The sequence below is a fragment of the Bombina bombina genome, chromosome 6 (assembly GCF_027579735.1).
Source record: "Bombina bombina isolate aBomBom1 chromosome 6, aBomBom1.pri, whole genome shotgun sequence".
Classification (NCBI taxonomy): Eukaryota; Metazoa; Chordata; class Amphibia; order Anura; family Bombinatoridae; genus Bombina; species Bombina bombina.
The window spans coordinates 184,259,521-184,282,766 of record NC_069504.1 but is presented as its reverse complement, the minus strand read 5'-3'; the positions used below and the strand labels follow the sequence as shown (position 1 = coordinate 184,282,766).

Below are 23,246 nucleotides of genomic sequence, written 5' to 3'. Positions count from 1 at the left end.
ATTGTTTCCTATGGGGGAATCGTGAACGAGCACGTTTTTGAAGCTGGCCGCATCCGTAAGCACCGCTGGTATCGAGAGTTGCAGTGGCCGTAAATATGCTCTACGCTCCCTTTTTGGAGCCTAACGCAGCCATTCTGTGAACTCTAAATACCAGCGGTATTTAAAAGGTGCGGGGGAAAAAAAGCATGCGTAGCTAACGCACCCCTTTGGCCGCAGAACTCTAAATCTAGCCGTAAGTTTGTAAACAGATATTTTGTAAATAGGAGACAATACCACATTAAAGGGACAGTCTTGTCAAATTAAACTTTCGTGATTAAAGGGACATAATACTCATATGCTATATCACTTGAAACTGATGCAGTATAACTGTAAAAAGCTGACAGGAAAATATCACCTCTATGTAATAAAAGGAAGATATTTTACCTCACAACTTCCTCAGCTCAGCAGAGTAAGTTCTGTATCAAGAAAGTTATACTCAGCAGCTGCCCAGCTGCAGGTTAAAAAAAAAATAAAAAATGAAGAAATGAACAGCAGCCAATCAGTAGCAGCAGTGCTGAGGTCATGAACTCTTTTACTGTGATCTCATGAGATTTCACTTAACTCTCATGAGATTTCATTGTAAACTTCCTTAAAGGGACATGAAACCTACATTTTGTCTTTTATGATTTAGAAAGAGCATGCAATTTTAAACAACTTTCTTATTTACTTCTATTATCTAATGTGCTTCCTTCTCTTGATATTGTTTACTGAAAAGCATATCTAGATAGACTCAGTAGGTGCTGATTGGTGGCTGCACATAGATGTCTAGTGTGATGGGCTCATCCATGTGCATTGCTATTTCTTTAACAAAGGATATCTTAAGAAAGAAGCAAATTTGATAATAGAAGTAAATTGGAATGTTGTTTAAAATAGTATTCTCTACCTGAATCATGAAATAAAAAATGTGGGTTTACTGTCCCTTTAAGCTGAATAGGGAAATAACATGAGAGTGCACGTAAGCTCGCTCCTTCCGCTGTCCTGGGACAGACATACTAATTTGCTGCTTAGAAGTCCTTTACAATGGGATGTGGCTACTGAGAAACTTTTGAGGTAAAATATCTTTCTTTTTACATAAAGATGTTCAGGTGATAATTTCTAGTCAGCTTTTTACAGCTATGCTGCATCACTTTCAAGTGTTTCAACATTTGGGTACTATGGCCCTTTAAGATAGGGCATGCATTTTTAAACAACTTTCCATTTTACTTTTATCATAAAATTTGCTTTGTTTTTTGGTATTTTTTGTTGAAAGCTAAACCTAGGTAAGCTCATACACTAATTTCTAAGCCCTTGAAGGTCGCCTCTTATCTCAGTGCATTTTGACAGTTTGTCACAGCTAGATAGCGCTAGTTCATGTGTGCAATATAGATAACATTATGCTGACTCCCGAGAGTCAGCATTGATTGGCTAAAATGCAAGTCTATAAAAAAAAATTAGATGAAGGGGCAGCCTGCTGAAGCTTAGACAAATCATAATCACAGAGGTAAAAAATGTATTAATATAACAGTGTTGGTTCTGCAAATCTGGGGAATAGGCAATAAAGAGATTATCTTTCTTTTTAAGCAATAGACATTCTGGAGTAAACTGTCCCTTAAAATATAGAAACTTGCTTTTGATGTAATTTGCTTTTTATAGGACAATTCTACTTATATCAAATGCAACATTTTACCAAACATTAAAGGGATATGAAACAAAAAATATATATTTTGTAATTCTGACAGAGCATACCAATAAAAAAAAAGTTTCCAATTTACTTCTATCATCAAATTTGCTTTGTTCCTATGGTTTTCTTTGTTGAAGAGATCCCTAGGTAGGTGTCTGGGGCAATAGTGATGCCATCTAGTGTTTTTGCAAATGGATAACAGTCTTGCAAAAATGCTGCCATAAAGTGCTCCAGCTCCTGAGCTTAACCCCCTGTTTTTCAAACAAAAGATACCAAGAGAATGAAGGACAATTGATAATAGAAGTAAATTAGAAAGTTGCTAAAATTGCATGCTCTATCGGAATCATGAGGTTTCATATCCCTTTAACTATTCCTTTATTATTTAATGAAAGTAAACACAGATTTTATTTGTATTTATTTTTAGAAAAACTAAGAGCTAATACTAAAGAGTAACAGTGTAATTTGCTCTCTGCTGAAGGTTCCCTTAAGACCACAAATTATTTTTGCTACTAGTATTTAGATTAACTCACGTGTGCACTGCATATAAAGCTGAGCCTTATGAGAAGGGGTTTTAGAAAGAAAATGTATTCCATACAGCTGTCATTATGTTTTCCACATAAGTGTTGCTGTGTTTATTATTATTAAATAATTGTCTTTAATTAAGTGCCTGTAAATTATTGTCCGAAATCCTCTTTCTTGCTAAAAAAACTATTCAAGCATTTTTGGCTGAGTAGTAATGAATTGCAGCCCTCTCTGAAAAACAAGGGGTTAATGAAACTCTTCATATATGAAATAACCCTATTTACAGCTACCTTGAAGGATATGGGGATCTTGATTTTTTTTAACTATACTGATATAAGCACTGTGAGCTTGACATACAATGCATATAAGTTATCTTTTTTATTCTAGGGATAAAAGGTATAGGGTATGTGTGTTTCAGGAAGATATCTGGTGGTTAGGGGCATGGTCTGTGGCAGGGATTGGACAGTCTTGGGTAGAGTTTTGGCATTCCTAGTTGTGGTCTGGCCAATCCCAAGTAACATTTACAGAAATGGGAACATTTATAGGTCAATAGGCAGTAACCCTTACATCTAGAATTTGAGCATCTAGTTAAAGTTGTTAATTCAAACATATTTCTTTAAATTATTTTCTTTCATTGTTTTTTTTTTATTGAATAGATAAAATTAGCATGCATTCCATATGTTAATGTTTAGGTTTGCAAATCATTAAATGGGTACTTTAGGTTTTTGCATTATTGACCCTATATAACCAGGTATTGGAATTAAACACAATGGTAAAGTCCCTTCTCAGGAGCTTACAGGCTTACAGCTCCCAAGCAGGACACAGTAAGGGATTAGCATTTAAGAGGCCTTAATAGTCGCAAAACTTACATGCTCATATTCGTTAGAGCATGTCATTTTAAGACTAGTGAGCATGTACTACTGTGTGTTTAACCTCTGCAAAGAGGTTAAACACACAGTAGAAGCACCGCTTGTGACCTGCAGAGCATTGATGGTCTTGAGCAGAAACCCACTGCTGATCCAATCAGAAGTGCTAGCTCTTCCCTAACATCAGTTGTTTAAATGACCCAACTGGATGTTCATTCTATCTTTAGTAAATGGGGCAAGTTAGAGAAGTGGAATCATAGCTAAATGCTAACCTGTATAATCACACAAACATGTGCTCTGCATAGCTTTCTTTTTAACATGTGTACCCAGAAATAATTCTGAAAAAGGTCCACAAAACACAAACATTAAATAATTTAAACATGTGGGTAGCCAGATAAAAAGTATTAGGGAGTCATACTGCAATCCTTATCATTGGTAGGACAGCTCTGGATTAGAGGTAAAAGAAAACTTAAAAGGATATTAAAGTTATTTTTTTATGCCACTAGAAAGGATGTTTAAAATGTATTACAGGTTTTAATATTTGTTAGATCTTCTAGTGTAAATAAATGCACTTATATTAGTCTTATATCAATTATGCTGATTTTAATATCAAGTGACCATTTTGTTTCTGTCTGTTTATCTGACCAGGTCCCTGAAACTATAAATAAGCCAGATATCTAAAATAAATGTCCTGCCTGTGTGGAGTAAAATTCACACTTTTGTATGGCAATGTGATGATTTTTAGACAAGACTACAGCCATAACCTGAGATTGCTCTCATCTGGAAGAGATTTCCTAGCATTTTTGTTTAGATGCAATTCCGTAGAAATGAAGATATAAAGATCAGGTTATTGAGATGATATTTACTCATGTGCAATAAAAATAGTAAGGTCCCTAATTTAACATTTTCATTAGCAGATCATTCTAACTTTTAATTTTAACTTTAAATGTTATGAATATCTCAAATCAAATAAGTCTTACAGAGATTTCAGGAACTTACATATTGACATTTTTAAATTTCGCTTTACTTTTTACACATCGTAAAATATCTTAAAACTTCAAATAGCAGATTTTAGCCAATTTTGTATATCCATTGAAAAGTTCTAAGTATGTGAAAACTTGAATTTAATATACAAAAAGTGTATAAACTTGAATTTAATATACAAAAAGTGTATATAAATAAAAAGTGTTCATTATCCAAGAATTAATAGTCAGGCAACTGCTTTAGAAAACTCTAGACCCAAAAATGTTCTTGTGTTCAATGAATATGAAAACAATTGAATCTTAAGTACCTGAAATACAGCTTTAACAAATAAAGATTTCTATAATTGAGGATACTTACATTACTTGTCATCAACAAGGTAGGGTCTGAACCATTTAAGCCTTCATCATTGAAACTGGTTTCCAAGCTAATAATATCATCAATAACTTCTTCCATCTATTAAAATTGAAATTTGTAGGATTGTAAAATATCAAATAAAAAATGTCAAATATCTAAAAGTTTTTTGTTTTTTTTAAATTAGGCAGTTTTTTGAGGCAATGATACTAAATAAGAAAGATTAACTTAATAATGTATAGATACAGAGGTTATCGTTATCAGCTGGTGTAGGACGGTATAAGATTTTTAATATATTGACATACTGGAATTAACCTGGTTTGGCATCAAACAAGATTTGATTTTGTAATTTTTTCTGCCTTTTACAAACCATGAGTCTTGCAGTAATGCAAGTCTATTTGTAATATTACTGTTCTAAGAACTATTTTTATACTGTATTAAATTGTAAAATAGCATAAATAGATTCAGAACCAAATTCTTAATTAATAAATTAAATTGCCTTCTGTAAGAGAGGCGCCATACTAATTTGTCAAATGATACCATACTACAGTTAACTCTTCCTAAATTTACATTTTGCGTGCTGTACATTTGGCTGTCCAATATATTTAATAAAACTGGACAATGTGCTAGAACATCATAACCACATATATGTTTGTGGGCTCGCAGAATGTAATGCTTGTGTTATTGGTGACACAAATGCACAAAGAACTAGAGTAAATTTACTTACTAGTACCCATCTCTGATAGGTCAGTTCAATCAAACTAGGCCCAAAGCATGTACCTTTTTTCATGTTAAAGACTGACATCTCCAGCTGCTATATTGGCCAATGTATAAAGCTAATTTAAGAAATGTTTTGTGGGAAAATCATTTTATGTTATACAATACCTTTTTTTAATAAGGTGTCACTTCTTACAGCAAAATTTAGTATATGCATGCTCAGTTGCTCATCTTATTTTTTATGCCACATACCATAGAAAATTCAAAATAAACCATTATAAGCTAACAAAATGGCTGCTAGGAAGAAAGGTATCATTGTTTATTTTTGAATAAACATGTGTCAAATATGGATTAAATTAAAAAAAGCATTTAAAGTTATATAGACATTAATAATAATAATATTATTCTGAACATATACAATTACCTCACCAACCCATCATCATCTTGTTAATCACTGGCATAGCGTTATATTACAATATAAAATAGTAATATGCATCTTGTTTATTAGTCTCATTATATCTATTGGAGGAATACAAAAGCATCAACGTATTTATTATAGGCTGTGAAATTGCCATTACAAACAAACAAACATGAGGCTCAATTCAATGAAGAGCTTTTACTTTGGATAACATGTCTATGGTGGTTGAATTAAGCGTTATTTGAGAACCTATAATCTGGGGTATTTTAAATTAAGATGCCATCAGCAATATTGTAGAGACTGTCACACAATGATCCAGGATTCAGATATCGATACTTTTTTTATAGATATATGTAGAATAAACCAATAAATTAGGCTACAGGATTAAATCTGTAGGAGTCATGGTATCTTGGCTCCTGAAACTTGTCAAGCCCTGACCTATTCGGTATCTTTATCCTTTTTTAACTTCATTATGTCAAATTAAACATTTATTCTTAGAAAATCGTGATGATGATTATTATTATTATAGATTTTATTTCTTATGGTAAGATTTTCATTTCCCTGTATCAATTTGCATTCTAAATTTTTACGTAGCTGCATTTTTTTTTTTACTATAAATAAATGTCATTGTATACCCCTTGCATATGTTGTCAAAGGAATATATATAGGAGTGGTATAGAAAAAATAAATAATGTTGATGTTAAAAAAAACAATAACAATAAGCAATTTGATTTCTATTAAAGGGACAATCTAGTCAAAATTAGACTTTCATTATTCAGATAGGACATTTAATTTTAATCAACTTTCCAATTGACTTTTATCATCAAATTAGCTTTTTTTTCTCTTGGTACTCTTAGTTTAAACTAAACCTAGGTAGGCTCATATGCTAATTTCTAAGCTCTTGAGGGCTGCCTCTAATCGCATGCTTTTTAAATTGTTTTTCACAACAAAAGACTTGGTAGTTCACGGGCAATATAGATAAAATGTGTTCAGACACAGACAGTTATTTAAGATTTAGCACAACACAATGCTAAATGCAAGACAATAGATAATAAACAGTCACAGTCATGTGATCAGGGGGCTGGAATAAGGTTCCTAGATAGAAGGTTATCACAGAGGTAAAAAGTATATTAATATAACTGTTTTGGTTATGCAAAACGGGGGACTGGGTAATAAAGGGATTATCTATCTTTTAAAACAATAACAATTCTATGGTAGACTGTCCCTTTAAGTAATGCACTACCCACTGTCGCTCAGTTAAATAATAGATATGAAGAACCATACCTCATTTTCACGCCCGTTTCCTAGTGCTAGTAACTTAGTAACAGTGTTGTCTGCTGCACAGCTCTCCATAGCAGAAGGCATTTGTCCATTCCTTAAAGGTGATGTTACCCCGGCTGGTTGAACAGCATGAGATTGTGAATATGAAAGAGCTTGTGCTGAGAATTTGGTTCCAAGTGTCAGATACTGTTTCACTTGCTGTCTTTGTGATTGTTGTAGGTGGTATTTAGTTGCATTTTCCAAGTGTGTTTGCACCTATAATATAAAACAGGTACTTTAAACTTTCAGGAAGTAATATATTTATTGACTTTTAAAAATAAACCCTTTAATGTTAATATGTAGATGTAAACCTTATAGGTCATTTCTGCCTTAGAAAACATAAAAAAGTAATTCACATTGTATAATTCAAAACTGCTATCTATAACACCTATATGGTATTTGTTGTAAAATTGACACCTTTCTTAAATGTGAGATATGAGATGCTTCAGAAAATCGTTACACGTTAATTGCATAGGTACTTCCATGGCAACCTCAATATGCATCAAATTCTTTTGAATATATTTTTAAAAAAAGAAAAAAATAGTTTAAAGGGGTATTAAATTCAAAATACAACCGCTTATAAATTTAATTCATTTTATTAAAGAAAATAAAACAACGTTATATTATACTTTTTTTTTTTTTGCTTGCTTTTTATGTAAAGCACCTTTAAAATTTGTGCTTAAAGATGCTGGAGTGCAAAACTGTAACCTAAGTAGGCTGCAAAAGTATGTCGCAAAATGCTGCAAAATACCTGACCTAGCAACATATTATAGCGCAATTGCTTAGAGCAGAGCATAAACGAATGTATAACTAGCCTTAATTGATAATAATCAGGGTACATACGATAAAAACTACTAGTCACCAAGCTATTTAAATAGTTTATTTATTGACTGTCACTTTGTTAGCACAACGTGTAGAGTTTTACAAGTTTCAAATGGTTTAAATTTCAATGCTTTCCATATATAACAAAATGGCTTAATATCTAATGGTAATCTTAAAAAAACTAAACAAAAATAATAATATATATATATATATATATATATATACACTGTGTATATATATATATATATATATATATATATATATATATATATATATATATATATATATATATATATATATATATATATATATATATATATATATATATATATAATCAACAAGCAGAATAAAGCACTCACTGGACTTTGGACACCTGTGAAACTTATTTATTCGTGACGTTTCGGGACCTAGAAAGTCCCTTCTTCTTTTGAGGTCCCGAAACGCCACAAATAAATAAGTTTCACAGATGTCCAAAGTCCAGTGAGTGCTTTATTCTGCTTGTTGATTACATTCCTCTCAAGAGCACACACATATAAATATAATAAATAACTTAACTATGCTATTTAATATATATATCCCCTTATGATATTTTTGGTTTACAAACGGCACCAAATCAATATAAAAATGTGTCAATATTTTACAAATAATACAGATTTAGCAAGCAGTGCTTTCATGAAATAATCAACCTTTTATCTTATGAAAATTCTGCACTTAAAAAAAGAATACAAAAGACAACCACAAAAACATTACATTAGACCAATGATTACAATTTCCCTTACCTCATAGTAAGAACAATCAGATAAATGAGGCATTTTTAAGTCTCCAAAAGAAATGTTTCAGTGCAATCCTAGCCAAATTACGATTTGAAGAGGGTACCAAGCCCACAGTTCTCTAGAGGTTCCAGTTCAAGAATGGCAATGTTTGAACTCAGTAGGACTTTATAATCTTTACTAAGCATGATAAAGGATCTAATTGGTTACGACGAGACCATCCTTTGATTGTGGAGATTGACAGTTGCTTCAAATAGCTTTGCTTCTTGGAGATGTCACATTCCTTTAATTTAAGCACGACAGGAATACTACATACAACATAAACTGTATTGTCAAATGCGTCTCAAGTCCAGTGGGCTTTTCAATGGTTAATTGCAAACTTCTCTCAATAAATTCCTCTCAAGTGCCCCATGTGAGAGTATTTTAATATGCACTTAATGTTAATCAGTGGTAACACTTGATTTACAACACATATTTATCTTTCTTTTTAATTCCAATTACATAAACTATTTAGAATTCCCCTACCATATATTAGCATGCATAAATAACCCAAGTGAAGTATTTAGCATTTAAATGAGATGCATTTTACTATCATTTTGTACTACTTATTTAGCTATTTACATCTATTCAAGTGACATGTTTAGTATTGCTTTAATTTCCCCACTAAAAATGAGCAGTCAGGAAAATATAAAAGGCCAAGATTCTTAATAAAGATTATGCATTTTACTAATTAAATTTTCTATAATCTTTAAACATGCATAATAACAAATTATCAAGTGCTTTTTGTGATTAGGAAAGTCAGCGCTTGAATTTTTAGACACATTTATTTCAAATGAATGTAAAATATGCAAGGCTATATTTTTACTGAAGAATCCGTCAACAGAGCACAGTGAATAATTGAAAAATGGTTCCTATGTCTAATTGTGCGATTCACTGAAAAAAAAATATGATTATTTCCTATAATTTAAAATGTAAAATTGTGAGTTTTCCAATTCTGGGAACTATGAATGCAGACTCCAGAGTTAATAAGCCTAAAACTGCCAAATATCAACTGGCTTCTGATGAGGTTAGAAGATGCTGTAAAACAATGGAAATGATATTAACAAATTGACGGTGGCTTGCTTTGTTTTCTGCATTAACAAGTCTAGTTTTGCTTCTAGTAATAAGGCAGGTGGCAGGGATTTCGGCTATTGGAAACCAATTGTAGCAAACAAGGTGTTAATATATTTATAAACTTTTTACACTTGGGACTACAGGGCATTTTATGTCCTTTTAAATTATTTGTAAAGTATTTTATTTAAGTTCTGTTCATATGCTTAACAAATACTTTTTTTTTTTTTTTATGGTTTTGGACGTGTGTCTATGTCAACCAATATAACTGATGGACCTGCAATTGATACTCACGCAGCTTGTGCACAAGCACATACGTTCTCTTAGCTCCAGTATCAATTTAAGCAGCTTCAATTTAAACATTTTAAAATATTTTTTTAACATACTGAAATATTTCATTTTATATGCTTGATTATCAATCAATCTATCTACACACACACACACATATATATATATATATATATATATATATATATATATATATATATATATATATATATATATATATATATACAGTATATATTAAAGCTTAAAGGTACACTGAACCCAATTTTTTTCTTTTGTGATTCAGATAGAACATGCAATTTTAAGCAACTTTCTAATTTACTCCTATTATTTTCTTCATTCTCCTCTTCATTCTCTTGGTATCTTTATTTAAAAAGCAAGAATGTAAGTTTAGATGCCGGCCCATTTTTGGTGAACAACCTGGGTGGTTCTTGCTGATTGGTGGATAAATTCACCCACCAATAAACAAGTGCTTTCCAGCGTTCTGAACCAAAATTTGTTTGGCTTCTTAGTTTAGATTCCTTCTTTTTCAAATAAAGATAGCAAGAGAACAAAGAAAATTGATAATAGGAGTAAATTAGAAACATGCTTAAAATTGCATGCTCTATCTGAATCCCGAAAGAAAAAAATTGGGTTCAGTGTCCCTTTAATGTTTCTCACACCTCTTGCCTAGCAAAGAGGCCATCTTTATTTACAAAGTAATGCAGTCAAACTTCTTTGGCAGTTATGGGGTTAACATCTGAAGCAGTGACCTCTCCCCACTGTCCTGGTCATAAAGAGTTGTTTCACTCATTATATACTTAGCAGACATTTTGAATAAGTTAAAGAGCATCTGTACACTCAGAATTACATTTATCAAACAAGTGGCACTGAACATAAAGCATATAACTGAGCACTAAGGGCTCGATTTATCAAAGCCCTATGGCTGCAAGTTCTCACAAGAACCTGCTTGCCGTATTTAACAAGCAGCGGCCATCAAACCGCTGCTTTCCTAACCTCTTTGCCACCTCTAAGGTGGCAAAATTCAATCTCCGCTGTCTAGACCGGCCGAGGAGATTGACAGGGGGGCAGGATTGCACACAAGCGCAAAATTGCGCTTGTGTGCAATAGTGACTACCTACAGGTAAATTCGCCCCGCCACAAGCGAGTTGAGGCGTACAGGGGCGCGTATGTACGCCCCTGTCCGCCTCTGCTTTGATAAATCAAGCCCTTTGTAGCCAGGCAAATTCCTAAAAGTATACAGCATCCCCCATAATGCAAATGGACAAACATGTTATATATTAGCACACTTAAAAATGGGACATCCCTAATGTTTTTGGTATAGTTGGATTTTGGTCCAAAATTGTGATAGCCCCTCTGAGATAATTGGAACTTCTACATTAACAACCTAATGTTTTCTATTTTACATTTAAAACTAATATTAAAACAAATATCTTATGCTGTCCTTTGTTTTCTATATTTCTGAAAAATACTCATGATGCATTGGGTATAGATTTGCAAAAATGTTGTCAGGAATTATATTTTTACTAAACTAATGTAATATATAATTGTGCTTGTTGTGATTATGGTTATTAAATAATCAATAACGCTATAACTGCTGCAAATGATTAAACAATTAATAAGAAAACCAGACTGACATGTAAATGACCTTATGGATTTTGATGAATTGTTTATATTGGGTAGTGACACCTTTTTAAAAAGGAGACATAAATACACATATAGATTTGTATTTATGGAGCTGATTTTCTTTTAGTAATGCTGTGTACTTATCTCAAAGCTTGTTCCATCTCGACTTTATAGCTAATCAGAATATCATTGTACATTTTTATTTTTTTATAAATGAAATTCTTGTTTTTAAATGTAGCATCGTTTTCTCCCAGGTATCTTCTGATTAGATTTTTTTTTTCAAGAAGTCTCAGTTACACAGAATTATATGTAGTCTCTTTTTCCTCCAGGCAACTCAGCAGCATATGTTTCTCAAGGAGTGTACAAAGGGGTGTTTGACTTTTTGTCCACTGTTTCATACAAAGATTAGATGTATTTATTTAGTTATAGGATACTATGAATGTATTTATGAAAGAAACATTAATTTAAAATCAAGGGATGTTTGTATGGGAGCTTTTCTGCATAAGTAACAGACTAGGGAGCTTATATATCTATATATGGAACAGCCCTTACAATTAAAGGACATATTATAACATTTTATAACTGTATACAACATACAGTTCCAATCACAGTTAGGACTAAACTATAGCCTGTGCCAATAAAAGTAATAGGGATTATATAAAATAAACTTGTCTATAAAATAACTCATTTAGGACCCTTGAAAAATGGCAGGACACTTGATAAAGTGAGGGTCGTCTGGAGTAATGGATTTGGTAGTGTTTGTTCCTTTTGAACCCCAAAAAGCAACACATATATACTGTGAGATATGTAGCAAATATCTACATCAATTTTGTAAGCAGGTTATCTATATAATAATTGTAAGCGTCCGTCACCGTCAGCAGTTGCGCATGCATCCTCAAAGGAATGTTGGATGTGCGCGCAGCCACCTCGCTGTAACATAAAAGCTGAGAGCTTGAGCTCCTGAAGCTTCAGGCATCTGCCGCATATGTAACAATCTTCTGCTGGTGCCGGCGGGAGGTGTGGGCGGGTGGCGGGTGGGCGGCTCAGCAGGGAAGAGGAGACAGTGAGAGTTCCCTAATTAATAAAATGGACAGGGGGAGAGAGCAAAAGAGGAAAGAGAGAGAGCAAAATAGAGGGAAGAGAGAGAGCAAAGTAGAGGGGGAGAGAGAGAGAGCAAAAGAGAGGTGGGAGAGAGTAAAAAAGACGGGAGGGAGAGAAAAAGAGAGGGGGAGAGAGAGCAAAAGAGAGGGGAGAGGGAAAGAAAAAGAGAGGGGAGAGAGAGAGAGCAAAAGAGAGGAGGTGAGAGAGCAAAAGAGAGGGGGGAGAGAGAGTAAAAGAGAGGGGGGAGAGAGAGCAAAAGAGAGAGGACGGGGAGAGCAAATGAGAGGGGAGAGGGAGAGAAAATGAAAGGGGAGAGGGAGAGAGAGAGAGAGAGAGAGAGAGAGAGCAAATGAGAGGGGAGAGAGAGAGCAAATGAGAGGGGGAGAGAGAGAGAGAGCAAATGATAGGGGTGAGAGAGAGCAAAAGAGAGGGGAGAGGGAGAGCAAAAGTGAGGGGGGAGAGAGAGCAAAAGAGAGGGGAGAGGGAGAGCAAAAGAGAGGGGAGAGAGCAAAAACAAGGGATGAGAGAGTACAATAGAAGGGGGAGAGAGAGCAAACAAGAGGGGAGAGAGAGCATAAGAGAGGGGAGAGAGAGCAAAAGAGAGGGGAGATGGAGAGCAAAAGAGAGGGGAGAGAAAGAGCAAATGAGAAGGGAGAGAGAGAGCAAATTAGAGGAAAGAGATAGAGCACAAGAGAGGGGGGAGAGAAAGCAAATGAGAGGGGAGAGGGAGAGCAAAAGAGAGGGGGGGAGAGAGAGAGAGAGAGAGAGAGAGAGAGAGAGCGAGCAAAAGAGAGGGGAGAGGGAGAGAAAAAGAGAGGGGAAGAAGGAGAGCAAAAGAGAGGGGGGGAGAGAGAGAAGGAGAGAGAGCGCAAAAGAGAGAGAGCAAACAAGAGGGGGGACAGAGAGCAAACGAGAGCGGGGGAGAGAGCAAAAGAGAGGGGAGAGAGAGAGCAAGAGAGGGGAGAGAAAAAGAGAGGGGAGAGAGAGCAAAAGAGAGGGAGGAGAGAGAGCAAAAGAGAGGGGGAGAGAGAGCAAAAGAGAGGGAGGAGAGAGAGCAAAAGAGTGAAGGGAGAGAGAGCAAAAGAGAGGGGGGAGAGAGAGCAAAAGAGAAGGGGGAAGAGAGCAAAATTGAGGGGGGAGAGAGCAAAAGAGGGGAGAGAGAGCAAAAGAGGGGAGAGAGAGAGAGCAAAAGAGAGGGGGGAGAGAGAGCAAAAAAGAGAGGGGGTTGAGAGCAAAAGGGAGGGGGGAGAGAGAGCAAAAGAGAGGGGGAGAGAGAGAGCAAAAGAGAGGGGAGAGCAAAAGAGAGGGGGGAGAGGGAGAGCCAAAGAGAGGGGGGAGAGAAAGTAAAAAAAGAGTGGGGAAAGAGAGCAAAAGTTAGGGGGAGAGAGCGCAAAAGAGAGGGGGAGAGAGCGCAAAAGAGAGGGGAGAGAGAGCAAAAGAGAGGGGATAGAGAGAGCAAAACAGAGGGGGTGAGAGAGCAAGAGAGAGTGGGGAGAGAGAGAGAGCATAAGAGAAGGGGAGAGAGAGCAAAAGAGAGGGGAGAGAGAGCCATGTAGAGGGGGGAGAGAGAGTAAAAGAGAGGGGGAGAGAGAACAAAAGAGAGGGGGAAGAGAGAGCAAAAGGGGTGGTGAAAGAATCCATCTGGATGGATTCTTTCACCACCCTGCCTTTTTCACAATCCACCTGGATGCAGTGTAAGCCTGAGGAAACAGTAGCAATACTGAGAAATGCATCTCTGTACTTTATATGTGTTTAAATAAACACTTGCTTTGAAGTTACTTGCTACCTTTCACTATTATCTAACCTTTATCTTGCACGCCTGGATGGTATTTTCACTCCTAACCTCTGTGAGTGAGCTGAGAAACATCTTATAGGCCTGTGCTTCCTGTATCTTGAGGAGAGTTTACCGAACAACGCTGAGGTTCCGACCTGCCTACTTTGCACTACACTACAGTGCTATACCACAAGTGAGTGTATACTATCCATAATTTGTCATATCTCACACCTTGCAGTATTACACTATGTGGCGGTTGTGTATTCTCTTATGGAGCTCATGTTGAGTAAAGAGACACCTTAAAGTCCTTTGTCGCATACACCAGAGGAGAGTTACACCGGACAACTCTGAGGATCCGGTTGGTCTAACAATGTTCCCAGAAGAGGTTGGCGCTAAAAAAGCTAATTCTAAATCCACTAATAATATTGGATATATTATAAAGTGTACATATAAAAAACAAATGATAATGGTAACTGAATAACGTTTAAAATAAATAAGTGATTTATTATACAAATCAAATATTAAAAAAATCTGTTCACATTTCATAAGTACATATCTCCTAATTTGCAATTGGGGTACATAAAGGCATGTGATACATATACCATTTATTTGCAAATCAGCACATTATTTGCAAAGTAGTACTTGCTTGCAAAATAGATGTTAAAAAGTCTGTTAAAATGTCTCTCCTTGATAATGTCAATTCCTCCTTGTGGAGTTGATACAAATTAATAGGATTCTTTTTTAGCAATTTGCACAGTGCAACGGTGTCTCTTCTTTTACTCACTGTTTATCTACAAAAGTCCGTTGATTTTACATCATATGGTTTCTATCACGTGACTCGATTGGATAGGTTAGAAACCCTTCTGTTCTTTGTCTCCACCAATAGCAATTAGAATGCATAAATTCAAATCCCTCTTCAAAGGTTGGTATTTAGAACGAACTAGCGTATGAAGTTTAAGAATATCAATGCAATATAACTGACTTTGCTAGTAGCAAGTGACTGGGAATTAAACTTAGGAATACCTCGTAGTAAATATTTGAGATATAAAGTACACATAGGTTCGGTATATTTGCCAAATTCTCAGCTCACATTAGTATTTGTTCTTAAAGTGATAGTTACAATCTTGAGAAAGGCTCAAGGGCTGAAATGCATAGAAACTGCTGAAGGATTTGTGTGTGTTCTATACAAACAACTGCAATTGTAACTATCATCCGGACTGTTAGTGATATTTTATATGGAGTTTAAATAATCAGATGCAATGAAGATGCGCTGTAGCTTAGTTTTTAATATAGATATGAAATTCAAATACCCTGCACTCTGCCGCTCACTTCAAAAGTAAATTTTTCTGTGAGCTAATGGTTTGAATTATAGACCATTCAGTGCTCTCCCCTTATGGCACTTTTGTTGTAGCTAGAGCAATTAAAACCTTTAGCTTACAGAAAAATTTACTTTTGAAGTGGGCGGTGGAACGCAGCGAATTTGATTTTCATATCTATATTAAAAGGTAAGTTATAGTGCATCCTTATTACAACTGATGAATAAAACTCCATCTAAAATATCACTAACAGTCTGTATCTGATTTTAAAAAAGGGGAGAGTGTATTATAGGCTATTGATAAGCTACGTAAACACAACCAGCAGAAGAAATTATGATCCCACTAGGGTGTATCAGCGATGCGTAATAAAATGTTATTTTTCAATTGTTGTCTCTGTATTGGGCTTTGTTTTACAGACAGATATAAGATAAGGAAGCATATGTGTGTACACACAGTGATAAAAAAGAGATCTGATTTTACCTCATAGGTTGTCATTTCAAAGCACAAAATCAGCTATATCATATACACAAATAAACCTGAAAATGTAATTTCTCATACATTTTATACTCTGCAGCTGGTATAACAAGTCATTGGAAATGCATCAAGGAAAAAACTATTATTACAGTATTCTTTAATAATAGAATTAAATTATAAAGTTTCTCAAAACTGTATGCTCTATCTCAGGGATGGGCAATTGCTGCCCTCTGCACTAGATTTGTGTCTGAGAAAAGCAGAACTAACAATGACAAAGATTACAAGTTGGGCAGTATGGCTTTACCGCTAAAAAATGGTCTTTAAATGCAGAATGGTCAGCTACCCGGTATTACAAGTCGCGCGGTATAGCTTTACATCGATAGTTATGGCCTATACCGCAATGATCCATTCCGCATTCAAAGACCTGTAGTTATGGTTTTTGCAAAACTAAAAAGGTTCACAAAACCCATAAAATACACTAATAACCCCTAAACTGCCACCCCCCAGAATTGTAACTTATAAATAAGACTGGTAACCGCTAAACCACTGTCCCCCCACATTGCCAATATTAAATAAACTGATTAACCCCTAAACTGCTGTCCCCCCACATTGCAACTACTAAAATAAACCTATTAACCAATACACCACTGTCCCAGCACATCCCCAACATTAAATAAACTGATTAACCCCTAAACCGCGGTCCCCCCACATCGCAAATACTAAATTAAACTATTAACCCCTAAACCTAACACTCCCTAACTTTAAATTAAAGTTACAATATACTTACTACCTTAAAATAAATAAAAACTTACCTGTGAAAAAAAGAAAACCTAAGCTTAAACTACAGAAAAAACTAACATTACAGATAAAACACTAACATTAAAAAATTAAAACAATAGGTAAAATTACAAAAAATTACAAACAAAATTATCCGAAATATTTTTTTTTATTCCTAATCTAATACCCCCTTAACAACAAAAAAGCCACCCCAAAATAAAAAATAAAATAATCTAACAATAAACTACCAATAGCCCTTAAAATTACTTTTTGTAGGGCATTGCCCTAAAGAAATCAGCTCTTTTTTTAGTCCCCCCTAAAATTACAACCCCCACACCCACCCAACTCCCCAAAATAAAAAGCACCTAACTAAAAAAAAAAACTAATCTACCCATTGCCCCAAAAGGGGCATTGGTATGGGCATTGTCCTTTAAAGAGCAATCAGCTCTTTTACTGCTCATAAAAATGAAAAAAATAAACCTAATCTAAAAAAAAAACAACCCAAAAAAACAACAACCTAACACTAACCTCGAAATAGGTACTCACCATTACTGAAGTCCGAAGATGCATCTTCTAACAGGCAGTGAAAAGTCTTCATCCAGGTGGATCCATCTTCTTTCATCGTGGGACCATCTTCTATCTTCTTCTGGGAGGTGCAGAGCGTTCTTCTGAGGCGTGGATCCGGAGAGGTGGTCCTCGGTGGAGGAGGCAGTCATCAGCGACGTGGAGGTCCTCTGCATGAGATGGTCCGCCGCATATTGAAGATTGAATGCAAGGTACCCCATTTATATTGTGGTATCTTGCATTCCTTTTGGCTAAAAAATTCAAATCAGTCAATAGGATGAATGCTGTTTACATCCTATTGACTGATTTGATAAAAGTCTAATCAGCCAATAGGATATAAGCAGCTCTCATCCTGATGATCGCGGTGGACAATCGCATAAAGAGGACCGCCATGTCACTGATGACCACTGTTGAGAACCCCCACTCCGGATCCGCTCCTCAGAAGACCGCTCCGCACCTCCGGGAAGAAGATTGATCCAGTTGAAGACTTTTCACCGCCTGGAAGAAGATACATTGTCGGACTTCAGTAATGGTGAGTACCTATTTCGGGGTTAGTGTTAGGTTGTGTTTTTTTTCAGATTTTTTTTTTTTATGGGCAGTAAAAGAGCTGATTGCCCTTTTAAGGGCAATGCCCATAGAAATGCCCCTTTAAGGGCAATGGGTAGATTCATGTTTTTTTATCTAGGTGCTTTTTATTTTGGGGGGTTGAGTGTTGTAATTTTAAGGGGACTTTTAAAAAAAAGAGCAGATTTCTTTAGGGCAATGCCCTACAAAAGGCCTTTTTAAGGGCTATTGGTAGTTTATTGTTAAATTAGGGTTTTTTATTTATGGGTGGCTTTTTTTGTTTTTAAGGGGATATTAGATTAGGAATAGCTTTATTTTGTTTGGATAATTTATTTTATTTTATGTAATGTTATTTTTTTAATTTTTTTTAATCTTAGCTATTTTTTCCCCCGGTTATTTTTTTTATTTTTTATGTAATGTTAGGTTTTGTTATTTTGTGTAATTTTAGATTTTTATGATTTTCTGTAATGTTATTTTTTTTTGTAGTTTAAGCTTAGGTTTACATTTTTTTCACAGGTTATTTTAAAGTAGTTAGTAAATTGTAACTTTAATTTAAAGTTAGGGGGTGTTAGGTTTAGGAGTTAATAGTTTAATTTAGGTAGTCGCAATGTGGGGGGCCGGCTGTTTAGGGGTTAATATGTTTATTTTAGTAGTAGTGATGTGGGAGGATGGTAGTTTTGGGGTTAATAGATTTATTTAGTGTTGGCAATGGAGGGGGACGGCAGTTTAGGGATTAATAGGTTTATTTAGTGTTGACGATGTGGGGGGACGGCGGTTTATAGGTTAATAACTTTATTTAGTGTTGGTGATGTGGGGAAAGGCAGTTTAGAGGTTATTAGACTAGGGGTTTATGTTAGGATTTTAGGTTTTTGTAAAACTTTCTTTTCTCTATAGACTTCAATGGGGAATGAGAAACTGCGGTAGCGATTTCACAATCGCAGGTGTTAGGTTTTTTTCCTACATTTTGTCTCCATTGATCTCTATGGGGGAATACGTGCACGAGCACGCAAAGTCAGAACATGGATTTTGTGCGGTATGCAGCTTACTGCACCATACCATACAAAAAATAAAGTTTTATGGTGACTTGTAATGCCGGCGGTATGGAAATAGCGGTACGGACCCATTTGGCTCTGTGTGTACCCTACGGCTATACCGCACAACTTGTAATCTTGGTCAAAAAAATCTCTATGAATGCAAGAAAAGTACACAGAAGGTACCATGTACCCTTACCTAAATCTAGCCATGTGCACCTGGAGATTTTTAGCAAACAAATTAGTTTTTTTTAATAGCCATAAACAAATATGCAACCCTTAAGGCTTCTAAAATTTTGATCTGCTTTAGAATGTTTGCACTCACTTCTCTATCTGAATCATTAAAGTTTAATTTTGACTTTACTGTCCCTTTAAATTATATACAAACTAAAAGGTTTAACTTACTAGGAAATAATGCACGACTCTTTACAAAATAATTAACCATGGTCATGTGGACAATGCTTTTTTTTTTTAAAGTAGCTTACATTATTTTATGGGGTTATTTAAAATGAAACATCTCTGTCTTGTATCTTACATTTTCACACAACTGCCACTTGAGGCCATATGTATTATAGGGTTGTAAAGCATCAATGGGTGCAAAGAACTGTTTGCCGTGGCATTTTATGTTACGTTTTCACTATTGCAGGTTTACCAGTCAGCATTAGTCCGAAAGTTGTTGTATGGGCTGTAAGAGGGCACTTGAGACTCATCTTCGATCACATTTAAGCTCATATATTTTAGTATGTATGATCACATGGGGGACAAATTTTTACATTTCTGGAAAAGTGTTTCGTTTTTAAGTACAATTATATGTTTTCTTTGATTGTTGCAGATATCCCTGTGCTCTGTAAGGAACATAATACAAGTATGCATATGACTTAAAGGACCAGTCAGTACAGTACGTTTGCATAATAATAAAAAAAAAAAACATGATACCAGTCAAGACAATACAATAGCACTTAGGGCTAGATTTATTAACGCCCTACGGCTGCAAGTTCTCACAAGAACTTGCTTGCCGTCATTTATCAAGCAGCGGTCACCAGACCGCTGCTTCCCTAGCCTCTTCGCCACCTCTAATGTGGCGAAATTCAATCTCCTCTGTCTAGTCAGACCGAGGAGATTGACAGTTCCTGCCCGTGCGTGATTGGCTGTGCGCGGGCAGGGGGCGGGATTGCATGCGAGCGCAAAATTGCGCTCGTGTGCAATGCCGAATACCTGCGGGTATTTTCTCCCCCGTATACGCGCCCCTGTATGCCTCAGCTTTAATAAATCTAGCCCTTAGTCTGAACTTCAAACGAGTAGTAGATTTTTTTTGTCTGATGAATTTCAATTATATCTATTTCCACTCTTGCTGCATCATGTGACAGCCATTTAGCCAATCCCAAATGCATATAGTATATTCTGTGAATTCTTGCACATGCTCAGTAGGAACTGGTGACTCAACAAGTGTAAATATAAAAAACTGAGCACATTTTTGTAATGGAAATAATGGAAATAAATTGGAAAGTTGTTTAAAATTGCATGCTCTTTCTGAATCATGAAAGTTTAATTTTGACTTGAGTGTCCCTTTAAATTGTTTGTTACAGTACACATTGAGAACAGGGTCATAGTCAGTTCATTTAGCCACCAATCAGCAAGCACTACCCAGGTTCTGAACCAAAAATGGTCTGGCTCCTAAGCTTAAATTCAAATAAAGATACAAAAAGAACAAATAAATATTAATAATAGGAGTAATTTAGAAATTTGCTTAAAATTGCATGCTGTATCTAAACCATTAACAAAAAAAATCTTGGTTTAGTGTCCCTTTCACATATCACAATTTGCCATCTAGCTTAAAATGTTTAAAAGGAGAACAGCTTTGATGCAGAGTAAAACATTAAATACAACATAATTTATAATAATAACTTCTGTAATATTTACTAATTTTGTGCTAATGTTGAGATTCTTACTCATGAAAAAAAGTTTATTATAGGGATATTAAACAGTGCTTCTTTGTTAAAAACAAAGAAGTTAAATAAAAGTAAATAAAAAAAAATAAAAGATTGTGTAAAAAAACAGCAAATAACTCACTTGTTTTCTTGCAAAATTAGCACCAGAAATTCTCAGTGTAGCCCTGCCACCAGTCTCTTAAGAGCACATAATTTTCAAAACCTGTTTTATTCTGTCAGTTCTGGGCATGAGCAAATCTGACTCTGTTATCTAGTTTTATGACATCAGGCTAAGATAAAACTTCCTGCAAAAGCCTCCTCCTCTTTGTAGGGCTGTGGCATGAAGTAAAAAAACACTGCACAAATGTAGTGTCATTTTTTTTTTAATTTTTTTTTAACAAAAGGTAAAAATCCATTTAAATATTACACATTGCAATTATTTCTATTAATTATAAGCAACTGCTTTGTGCTTTTTTATTACAACAATGAAACAGACAGTTTAAAGGGACATTAACACTTTAAGATGGTATTATAAAATGATAAATCACATATATATATATAAAAAAAATCTCTGCAATATATGTTTTATCATTTATTTTGTTCTATGTTCCTGTAATTCCATTCTGAAATTGTGAGCATTTCAGTTCCTGTTAGAAATGGAAGTGCAGAACACTTTTATAGTCCACAGAGCCATTGGCTTCACACTCTAGTGAGTTATTTATAACTGTCTCTAATTGGCAGAGCAGACAAGGTAACCTACTGTAAGTTACAACATGGCAGCTCCCATTGTTTTATAGACAATAAAACTTTTCACTTATTTTGTCAATATTTACAAAACTAATATAACTTTTAAAAACTACATCTACATGTTATTCTTATACTAATCTTTTCTTTGAATGCATCATTCTTTCTAGCAATTATTTAGTGTTTAATGTCCCGTTAATATACCTTTAAAGGGACATAAAACCCAACATTTTTATTTCATGATTCAGATATATATATACAATTTTAAACAACATTCTAATTTACTTCTATTGTCTAATTTGCTTCATTCTTTAGATATGCTTTATTGAAAAAGTTGTTTAAAATAGCATCTTTTTTTTCTAAATCATGAAAGAAAAAATGTGGGTTTTATGTCCCTTTAAGTGTGGAAAGTCTGAAGAATCCTCAGAAGCACTACAAAGCCAATCAGATTTGAGCAATTTGCATAGCTATATTAAGTATGTTACAGCTGTTAGCATACATAGTTCTCTACTGGGTAACATAGATGAAGCTGAGTCTGCAAAAACACCTGACAGCGATAGATTTAATGAGACCAGGGTTGCTTAGTCAGGTCCTAGACCTCTGCAATATCTGCTGCTATCCACTTAAATGAATTCCTACACATCCTGCTTCAAATGTCAGTGTGTGAGTTGGCTACTACTGTATGTGTTCTTTGGGTGACAGATAAATCTATATTCTATAGTATAACATGACAATGACTAATAGAGTTGCTTCATAAGCACCACTACAGCTTTGAATGCTGTGTTAATGTTTAGATGATTTAGTTAATACATGAAGTTAATCAATGATTGCCAACACATTTACCTAATAACAGCACATCACATATCTAGTACATAGAAACTGCAGAAAGAAAGAATACAAAACCATTTCAAGGCATGGTAAACTCAATATATCCACATTAACATAGTTAAAAAGCAGATTGTTCTTTATATATTCTTGAAAAAGATGTCTAAACAGTGAAAGATGCATTACCCAATTAATCATTAGATGAATGGTCAGCTAGGTGACCTGTCTGCCCGTCTTTATGGCAAGCAGTAACAGGCTCTTTATATCTGCTGCCTGCAGCTATCATTGCACCAGTAAATACTTGTGCAGTGCCAACCCCTGCTTGCACATGAGCAAGGACTGTCAATCACCCTGCAAAGGCTCCAAAGCAGTCTTTGCTGTCTAATAAATATAGCCCACTGGATTAAAGAAGCAGCTACTTAGTGAATCTCAAGGAATGATCAATTATTCCTCATGGGGTTTTTGGTCCCTTCATGTCACTTTCTCCCTCCAGTTTTGAGAAATATATGAGGCAAATGTGAGCTTATATCTTTGGGGTGGGAGGTCCAGAGGCAGCAGACTTGTCCGCGCCTAGGGCAGCACAAAATACCACACTGATTTTATTTGATTGCATTGTATAATAAATAGTAGTATTAAATAAACTAATTTGGCTCAATGT

General features: G+C 35.1%; 1 protein-coding gene across 3 annotated transcripts in view; it reads right to left on the bottom strand.

Annotated features, from left to right (window-relative positions):
* TFEC (transcription factor EC) overlaps positions 1–23,246 on the bottom strand; it is a 100,574-nt gene that overhangs the window by 35,721 nt on the left and 41,607 nt on the right. For all 3 annotated transcript variants that reach the window (XM_053716695.1, XM_053716696.1, XM_053716697.1), the window contains 2 exons: positions 6,842–7,093; positions 4,429–4,524 (listed from right to left, as the gene is read on the bottom strand). In XM_053716695.1, coding sequence (XP_053572670.1) covers positions 4,429–4,524; positions 6,842–7,093 — 348 coding nt within the window. The remainder of the gene's footprint in view (positions 1–4,428; positions 4,525–6,841; positions 7,094–23,246) is intronic.